The 9,720-nt window shown below is 54.6% G+C and overlaps 1 protein-coding gene across 2 annotated transcripts; it reads right to left on the reverse strand.

Annotated features, from left to right (window-relative positions):
- Positions 1-392: 392 nt before the first annotated feature.
- Positions 393-5,083, reverse strand: MFRP (membrane frizzled-related protein). Of its 2 annotated transcripts, none has more exons than XM_004427214.3 (13): positions 5,008-5,083; positions 4,804-4,906; positions 4,576-4,689; positions 4,304-4,456; positions 3,956-4,169; positions 3,407-3,537; positions 3,154-3,279; positions 2,850-2,926; positions 2,323-2,471; positions 1,656-1,786; positions 1,384-1,515; positions 730-857; positions 393-642 (listed from the first exon to the last, which is right to left on the reverse strand). In XM_004427214.3, exons 1-13 carry the CDS (start codon positions 5,059-5,061, stop codon positions 418-420), a joined length of 1,737 nt encoding a protein of 578 aa, XP_004427271.1. In that variant the 5' UTR covers positions 5,062-5,083; the 3' UTR covers positions 393-417. The 2 variants fall into 2 exon arrangements, with proteins under 2 accessions (XP_004427271.1, XP_087289943.1); XM_087433817.1 differs by having other exon boundaries at positions 1,656-1,822; positions 2,317-2,471.
- Positions 5,084-9,720: the final 4,637 nt, after the last annotated feature.

A 9,720-nucleotide genomic window follows, 5' to 3' on the forward strand; every position in this document is an offset into this window, starting at 1 on the left:
TCCAGAGACAGACAGACAACTGGATCTCTGGGCTTAAAACAGGGCCTGCCACATTAATAGGCACTCGATACATTTTTGTTGAATAAATGAACAAGCGGAAATGGCTGGTGATAGAGAATGTGATGGAGATGGGAAGGCAGAAGATAGGAAATCTTGGTCAGAGTCTGGGGTGGGAAGCGGTGTAGATTGTCAATGGCACAGCTGCCATTGGAGCCAGGAGCCATCCTGCCACAGGAGCCAGGCCAGCTGCCTGTGGCAGCTAGGGCAAGTAAAGGGACAGGGAAGGATCTAGGAGGTTGGGGGGCCCCAGAGAGGGTGGGCAGAGTCCCATGCTGGTCCCCTCCTTTGTCCCCCTGCCTGCCCACCCTGATGGGCAAAGGAGCATGGGCAGGCAGAGGGCAGGGGCCCGCTTTAGGGTCAGGGCTGGGCACAAGCCTCCAGGCCAGCCGCCTCAGGCAGCCTATTGCAGTTGAAGGGCCAGGGAGTGCCCAGTAATGCCAGGCCAGACTGGCATTGGCGCTCCGCCTCCTGGCAGACAGAGCGGCAAGGGGGAAGGACACTGCCTAGCGGGGTGCAGTGGGGCACAAGCAGCCCGCAAAGGAGCCTCCGGAAATTCTGGTAGCAGGGCAGGCTTGTCAGGCTCTGTGGAAGGAGGATATCAGCCCTCAGGCACCCTGCTCCCCAGGCTCCCTCCCCTTCAGGAATCCCTCCTTATCTCTGCTGGAGCACCTTGTAACCTCTGAGGACCTCCACCACCTCCTCCTGGGTGGCCATGCCTACCCAGATATTAGGGAAGGCCGTGGTGTTGTAGCTCAGGCCGATGCACATCTCCACCTGGACAGGCTCACAGGCCAGCTCTGCAGGGACAGGAGGGGAGGGTCACTGTGGGGACCACTCACTGGCTGTGTGACCTGGGGCAAATCACCTATGGCTCTGCATGGGTCAGACTGGGGTTGTTATGAGAATCAAAGGTGATCACATGAAGAGATGCTTTACACATGTTGAGGATTCCTGTCATCCTCAAGAGCCTGCTCCAAGCATCATTCGCCAGCCCTGGGCATCCTGCAGGCTCCTCTTTGATCTCAGGGAACATGGGGCACCAGCACTGGTAGGGACCCCTGGGCATCTGGAGGGAACTCCCCTGTTCTCACTTTCATCTTTGAGAGGGGCTCTCTGTGTGATGAGGCTGGACTGGTTCTTGAAACCCCAACCATTGACTCCCAGATTCCCATTTCCCTAGGGGTTGACACTAAGTACCACTGCCACTGGGGGTGAGAGTCCCTCCAGAGTCAGGATAGTGGATCTGCCCAGCAGGGAAGATAGGCATGGGCTGTGATGAAGTGTGCCATCAAGGTTTCTGGTGCCCTGGGGCAGGCGTCTCACCTGGGGGTGGGAACAAGGGGCTGCTGCAGTTGTCATCACTGCTATCTGCACAGTCTCTCCATGTGTCACATATCCACTGCAGACTCTGACACCCTCCATCCAGACAGGAGAACTCTCTGGGCCCACAGGGGTCTGTAGGCACAGGGGACATGGCAGTGCCCTGGGACATACCTGTACCCCCGCTGCCTTCATGGTGACCAGCATCCAGAACCCTTCCCTCTTCTCCAGGAGGCGCCTCTACAGCCCACACCCACTTGCCCAGGGACACCTACTCTCTGTAACATTGAGGGCCTGGTAGGTGGCTGAGAAGCCCCCGCTCCGGATGCCATGATCTGTCCTGAAGAGCACAGCCAGTTGGTGGTGCCGGGAGATGAGGCGAGGGGGTGGCTCTGCCCCACAGAACCTGCCCAAGGCAGAGAGCAGTGCTGGGCATGGGGCCCTTGGCTGACGGAGGGTGCACCGAGGCCTCCCACACTGGGGAGGGTGCTCTGGGTGATGCCAGAGGGGGTGAGAGGCTTAGTTGCTGACTTATGGAGCTTGGGGTATGGTGAGGGGAAGACACACATATTCAGCAGACAAAGTATTAAATGAACTGCTTGAACTTGAGCCACTTCGAGATGGGAAAAATCAGTGAGTGTTCATGAGGGAAGTGGAATGGACCGTGCGGGGTGGAGAACTGGGACAGGGAGAGGGCTGGGAAAGGGCCTCAGAGCAAGGCCTCCCGGGAAAGGGCGATGTCCAGAACAAAGGTGAGAGGGACAAGGAACAAAGGTGAGAAAGGACAAGCCTCTTTTAGGGGGACAGTGAAGAGAACTCTGGCCTGGAGTAGCAGCAGAAGACGAAGCTCGGGGTAAGTGGGGCAAATTTGTGGGAAGCCTTGACTGTGAGACTGCGGAGGATGGAGTTGATCCTCGGCCCCTCCCCTGGCTCTGCCGATACCTGCCCAGGAGGCTGAGGGCCCCTGAGTTGCTGGTCTCATACACCTCCACGTAGTCAAACTTGCACTCATCCTGAGCCTCCAGGCTGAAGTTGTGGAACTGTAGTTCTACGCCATGTCCGGCAGGCACTGAGATATGCCAGGTGCAAAGCTGGGGGAGGGCACAGATGGGGTAATTCACGGGTTCCTTCTGTCCCAATCTGGGCATCAGGCTGAGCTCCAGAAGGGCTTCCTCCGGGCTGCAGGCTGGGCAGGGAGTGGGTGGGCACTGCCCACCTAGCTCTCACCATCGGTGGTTCTTAAGATAAGAAGGGCCTTTGACTTGTCCGGTCTCAGAGATAAGTCTGCCCGGCGCGGGAACATCTGGATGCGCGGTAAGCACTTAACAATGTCCCCCTCCTGCCTGCTTGATCTCTGACCTTCCCAGGTACAAGCCAGTGTCTGCTATGCTATTCCCAATCACACTAACCCAGGTGCTCAGGTGTGCCCATTTGTGCCACACCGCCCTCCCCATGAAGAGCTGGCTTACCTGTTGGTGAGGGTACTGCTGCAGGTAGCTGGGGGCAGAGAAAGTGCCCTGGAGCCCGGTCAGATTCCCCCCACAGCCTGGAGAGAGGAGGAGGGCTCAGGAGCTTGCCAGGGTCTGTGCCTTACCTCAGTAGGGCTGGTAGTGGCTGCAGGGAAGGGTTTTGCCCAGGCCCATGGGGAAAAAAGTTTTGAGCCAGAAGAATGCCTAGGCAGGTGTGGGGCTGGGCCAGCGCTGGGAAGACCAGCCTGAACCTGGCTCAGATGCCTGAAGACAGTACCCGCCCTGTTGCTGTCAGGGCCCGTACCCGAGAACTTGGCACTGCAGTTGGTCTCGTCCCTGCCGTCAGCACAGTTGACAAAACCGTCGCACACCGAGTCAGGGAGCAGGCAGACGAGCTGGTCACAGGGGAACTCATCATGGGCACAGCTCCCTGGAGGTGGGCGTCTGGATTCAGAAACCCTCAGAGACTCCACCTCTTTTGCCAGAGCTGGGAGTGGCTGGAGGCGAGGGAAAGCGATAATTGCCCGGAAGCGGGGACGTGGTGGGAAAACACTCACCATGCCCAGGAGCCACAGCCTGGTACCAGGCATGGAAACCAGATCCTTCCACACTGCTGTCAGAGACGAAGGCCACCTGGAGGTGGCTGGCATTGGTGTTGAGTGTAGGGGGAGGTACCCTCCCACACACTCTGCAAGAAGTCAGATTGGGGGTGATGGAGGCTCAGAGCACAGGCCCAGCCAGAGTGCGGTCTGCCTGGGCCCCGTGGTCCTCTTTCCTCAAGTCCTGATCTGGTGACAATGTGCTCAAAAAGGCTCTTTTTATTTCTCAGGGAGCTCTGACCTTCCTAGCACTTGCACATCCATCCTTGCGACATTTGTTCATGGGAAAGATAGGTAGGAGCTCCATGTTACAGAGTTGGAAATTGAGGTCAGAGAGGGAACGTGACATTCCCAAGGTCATACAGCAAGGTGGTGGCAGTGCTGGGCCCAGAGGTCAAGTCTCTCAATTTCCTCCCAGTCAAGTCTCTCCCACTGCAGCTCCCTGGTCTGCCCTCCGGACAGTGGTTCAAGACAGGGCTGGGATCTCCTGGGGGCACAGGGACCCACCTGAGGAGGGGGCCTTCAGGCTCAGGGGAGATTTCCAAGCGGTCGAAGAGACAGGAGGCCACGCTTTCCATGCTGAGAGCTTCAATCTTGAGCTGTATGGCATGGTCTGTTGCCACCTGGATGTGCCACACACAGTGGGCATTGGGTGGGTAAGGGTCTGGGTAGTTGGGGCTGCTGAAGAAGCCCCTTGGTCCAGGAAGGAGGCCCCCACAGGCTGCAGAGATGGAAGTGAGAGTTCAGAGGTCAGAAGGAGAGACATCCTTTATTTTCCAAGGTGCCTTTTCCTGGCCCCCATTCCCTCCTGCCATCTTGGGCCCTTCTCCAGCAAGATCTGCCCTTAGTACTCACTGGACTGGGGTGTGGGGCTCATGCCTGCCTCCTGCTGCCCTTTAGGGGTCCCAGTTGCTTGAGAGGTGGTGGTGGTGGTGATGAGGGTGGTGCCAATGGTGGCGGCAGGCAATGGATGATAGGAGGCCCCAGGTGGGGGTGTAGCCTGCAGCTCTGGAGGCAGGAAGATGGAGGAGTGGGATTGGAAGGAGGTGGATCCCTGGGGGGTGGGTAGCATAGCTCAAGGAGTCTCATAATAAAGCCCTTCTCCCACGCAAGGCCCGGGTACTTACGGGCCAGGATGATGGCCACCAGCAGCCCGAGCAGCAGGAGCAGCAGGCTGGCTAGCAGGAGGACACACAGCCAGGAGAAGTGGCAGTCTGGCTGCAGCCCTCGGGGACGCCGACCTGTGGGCAGGTGAGGTGGGATTTTGAGAGCCCCTCCCCTTGGGCATCCCTCACACTGCCCTGAGCTCCTGGGCCTCTCTGTCCTACCCTCAGGCCGCCCCCTGAGACGGTTACCGTGCCAGGGAGCTTGGAGGCTGCAGCTGGCATCCTTCTGGAAGGCCGGTGGAGGGCAAGGTGGCCCCGATTCAGGCTCGAAAGCAGGATTGCAGAATTCAGTCTGAAAGGGAGAGACTTGAGGGCTGAGGGCCAGTGGCAGCACTGCCCAGCAGGCATGTCCACTGGGCCCCCATCTGGGGCTTGGTCCTAGGTGACACTTACCTTGCTCAGCTCTGTTGCCTCCACACACAGGATGATGTCTGAGCAGTCCTTCATGGCTCAATGCTCTGCATGGCTTTCTGGAGTCCTTGCAACGGCCCGAGGCCCCCAAGGGCCCACTCCCTGACCCCAACCCCTCTATCAAAGGAGAGGCCTCTGCTCCCTGAGGGAGTGGGCTGCCGGACTAGACCAGCTCTCGGCCTGCCCTTGGCAGACTGGTTTGGGCTACTGGCTACTCCGCCTCTGTGTGGGGGAAGGGACAGCAGCCAGAAGGAATTCACAAAGGCATGAAATGGTCCCTTAATCCAACTCAGCTGAGGATGCTGAGGTCAAGACCCTGGCGCAGGGCAGCAATCCTTAAAGGGACAGGCAGTGGCTGAGAACACGGGCCGAGGAAACTACGTGCTCTGTGGCGGGTGTGACCAGGGGAGCAGACCACCCCCCTTTCCTAACCTTACCCAAAGTGTTGAGTGAGCACCTGAGGGGTGCTGGGAGGGAAGGAGGCCAATGGGGCTGCTTTGCAGCATGAGGGAGCCTTAGAAGCTGGGCGTAAGGGTTTGACAGCTTCAAGGCCTATGAGTCATAAGGGCCCTGGACGAAACCAGCTGCCCACTGCTCCTCCCTTCAGGCCGACTGGGGCATTAGCCCGGCCTGGGTCTGTGGAAGGCCCCTGTTAACACACCTGGGTGACCAGGACAAGGAGACAAACCATTATTGGAAGAATAGGGTGTGTGTGGGCTGCTTATGTTTGTGCTGATGTAAGTGGGGGAGCTTGAGGGGTTGGCTGCCTCTGCCTGGGGCCCCTCAACCTGCAGGGGGAAGGACAGAGGAAGAGAAGGTGCTGGAGGCCTGGCTGGTGCTGGTCAGACCCTTCAGGTGGGCTGTGGAGTCCAGTAGTTCGTGCCATCTGCTGTTGCAAGACAGGAGACCCACTCTGCAGACTAGGTCACTTCATGTCCCTTTCTCCATTAGTGAAGTTTTCCTGGAAAATCCCAGCCTGGACCCACTGTCCTCAGGGAGAGAGAAGGACTGTTAATCTGTTTTGTGTTGGCCATGCTCAGGCCGCGAGTCGGGCTCAGCGGGAGCAGGGGCGGCAGCATAGTATTTCTGGCTACCGTTTGTAGAATGCCTGTTGTGTATCAGGCCCTGGGCAAGGGGTCTTACAGTTTCTTTCCTTCAGTCACTCTATGAGGTAGTATAACCATTTTAAAAAGGATGGCACTAAGGCTCTGAGAGGTTAAGTAACTTTCCCAAGGTCACACAGCTGGTAAGATACAGAGACAAGAGTTGAACCTAGGACTGGGTCAATCCAAAGTGCATGTTTTCTGTGACACACCTCTTTCACCCGATGCTGGGGCCGAGGCACAAAGGAGGAACACAGTGAGGAGCCCAGTGGGGAGAGAAGACACAAAGGAGACCGAGTCTGTGATCCTAAGGCAGCTATCCTTGCCCTCAGAGGGTCCACCCACCCCCAAGTTCTTCTCCATCCACCTCCTAGAGGGCCTTGGGCTACTTCTGTCTAGGGGCAAGCCTTTTCTTGGACCCTTGGATGTGGACTGCTTCTAGCGGGTGTGAGAGGTCACAAGTATTTCCATCGTAACACTGAGACCTGATTTGCCTCTTTCACTGTCATTTGTGAGCGTGCAGTGCAGTTTTCCAGGGGCCTCCTGATGTTCTATGGCACCAGATTGCATGCAGAGGGAGACAAGAAGAGAGCTGTCTTCTATTAAGCCAGGTATTAATGAGATTTGCAAAAACGTAAAACGATGCTACTGTTCTTACTAATTTCTTTTTGTTTTGGAAAATGCAGTTTTTTAAAAAATAAAAAATGTTATTTCTGTTAGCATATAAAGGGTTTAGGATTATTCTAAAGTTTGTTATTTAAAAATAAGAAAATATTGGGGCCGGCCCGGTGGCGTAGTGGTTAAGTTTGCACGCTCTGCTTTGGCGGCCCAAGGTTTGCAAGTTCGGCAAACTTGGGCATGGACCTATGCACCGCTCGTCAAGCTGAGCTGTGGTGGTGTCCCACATACAAAATAGAGGAAGATGGGCATGGATGTTAGCTCAAGGCGAATCTTCCTCACCAAAAAAAAAAAAAAAAAAAAGTAAGAGAGGAAAATATTTAAATTCCTTTCAGTTCTAATTTTAATATGGTAAATATTGATAGGTATAACCCACATAAACAGAAGTTCTTTGGGGTTCTCAATAATTTTTAAGAGTGTAAAGGGGCCCTTTGACAACTGCTGGTTTAGGGGCAGACATGAAGACAGGTTACTGGGTTATAAGGCCAGAGATCAAATGCTGGGTAAGCTGAGGCAGCAATGACTACCTCTGATGGGGGCAGGCAGAGGGACTTCCTGGAAGAGGTGAGCATTTAGTCTAAAGTTTGAGGGTTTAAAAAGATTTTCAATAGGCAGAACTTGGGGTTTGGGTAGGGAATTCCAGAAAGGAGGGGAGGCTTAGCATTGTGGGCCTAAGGAGGCTGGGCTGTGACCTGTGTTAAGCAGAGACTGGCTTGGTCAGAACTGGGTCTTAGAATTGTCTCTGTTTGTGGGAAGGCAGTGGAAAGGAGGCAAAAGGGAGGCTAGGAGAGCAGGAAGCTTCCCTCTGGCTTTGCTGTGGTCCATGGCCGTCCTTGACAACACCCTTGGCTCTGCGGCCACAGGCACCTTGAATTGGCTGGTTTTTTCTTCTTTTTTTTTGTGAGGAAGATTAGCCCTGAGCTAACATCCGATGGCAATCCTCCTCTTTTTGCTGAGGAAGATTGGCCCTGGGCTAACATCCGTGCCCATCTTCCTCCACTTTATATGGGACACCACCACAGCATGGCTTGATAAGTGGCGTATAGGTCCATGCCTGCGATCCAAACCTGTGAACCCTGGGCCACCAAAGCAGAGCGCGCGCACTTAGCTGCTACTCCACTGGGCTGGCTCTGGATTTGGCTGTATTATGAAAGTATTTTGGGGGAGAGGATGTGAGCTGCCCTGTGAGGGAGCAGGTCAGGTGGGAGTATGGCCTGAGTAAAATGACAGTAAGAGAGAAATAGAATGCAGATCCCTCAACTTATTGTCTCATTTGTCCTCATATTGCCTCATAGTAGTCCTGGGGGCAAGGTCAGGGAGTTGTTTTTGTTCCCATTTTCCAAGTGTAACTGAGGCCCCGAAGTGGTCCAGCTGGCAAGGAGCAGGGTTGGATTTCAGAGCTGGGTCTGTTGGATTCCTGGTTTTCAATTTTTTGTCCTTTTTCCCCTTTCCCCTTTTTTTCTTCCTTTCCTTTCCATTTTCCATGTTCTTTCCATAAACCTTGTAGAATAGGCAATGGGCAAGCACCCCTTCGGAGGCATTTTTGGGAGCCTGGGTGTGGAGAGCACAGGGAAGTTTCAGCCCTGCAGCCTTGAGCCCTAGCTTGCTTGCTTCTGTCTTGGCCACCTCTTGGCACCTTGATCTTCACCCCCTGGTTCCCGGATCCTCTCTAGTCTCTAGGAGCCTGGAAGACTGCAGCTCAATCCCAGCCAGTTTACCGGTATCTCCAAGAGGCAGGCAGGTCATAGCAAATATCAGGAAATCAGAAAAGCTCATCCTCTGGATTTGGAATGTCCATTCAGTGGCTCTGCCTCGCTAATTCTGCTTGGTTTGGGCAATGCTATACTTACTTTGCATTCCTAAGCCTTTGTCAAGTATGTTGTTTAGGAAAAAGAAGGCAGAAGCATCCTGACAGGCCAGAGGAACCAAACATTTGCTGAGGATCACCCGCTAAGACAACCTTCGTGGAGTGATGATGGTGCAGTGCTGGAAGCGGGAGTGAGGTGGGGGAGCGGACGTGTGCTGAGTACCTACGATGTGCCAGACACTCACAGCTCTGAGTAGGTGTTGTTAGGCTCAGATCACAGAGGAGAAGACTGAGGCTCAGAGAGATTAAGTAATTTGCTTGGACTGTAAATGCTAGTCTCTTTCTGCTGCCCCCTGCCTCCTGCACAGGGGCTTGTTTCTGCCCATAGAGTGACGCGGACGGGGACCCTCAGAGGTGCCCATCCCAGACCTCCTTGGGCCCAGGTATGCGACAGATCCTACTGGTTTTGCTCTTGGGTTTGTGTGGCTGGATAGAGTCAGGGAGTTCCCTGGTTACATCTCTGTTCAGCTCAGTTCTTAATAGACACAGGGTTGGAAAATTTGCTGCAGAAATTCCTGCAAAATGCTGTCAATTATTCACCCCAAAGGCAGAGTATTCAGATGGAAAGACAACTGGGTGGGGAGTCGAGATACCTGGGTCCCATCCTGCCTCTGCTACTGACAAGCTGGCGGACTCGAGCAAGCCTTCTCTAGGGCCCACATCCTTACTGCAAATGAGAATGTGGACAAGGTGACCTCTATGGTCCTAACTCTAATGTTTTATCGAAAGTAATATGCATTTTCTGAGCACTGGTCACTTTAAAAAAAAATGAATATAAATAAATTTATATAGTAACTCTATAAACCGGAACCAGGGAACCAGAAGCACGTAGTCCTATCTAACCCAGGACTTGAGGCTCGTATTCAGAGAAAAAGTGACTTAGAATGAGAACACTTGAGCTGAGACCTTCAAGGTCCAATACTCCAATCTCCTTAATTCACAGATGAGGCACTAGGGCCCAGAAAGAGAGAGGTTCTTGTTCAAGGTCACGTAAGAACAGCTGCAGGGGGAGCACCTCCCCCAGGGAGAGGCCTGCTGGAACGCAAG

This window comes from Ceratotherium simum, chromosome 7, assembly GCF_057802395.1.
Source record: "Ceratotherium simum simum isolate JZ-2026a chromosome 7, ASM5780239v1, whole genome shotgun sequence".
NCBI lineage: Eukaryota > Metazoa > Chordata > Mammalia > Perissodactyla > Rhinocerotidae > Ceratotherium > Ceratotherium simum.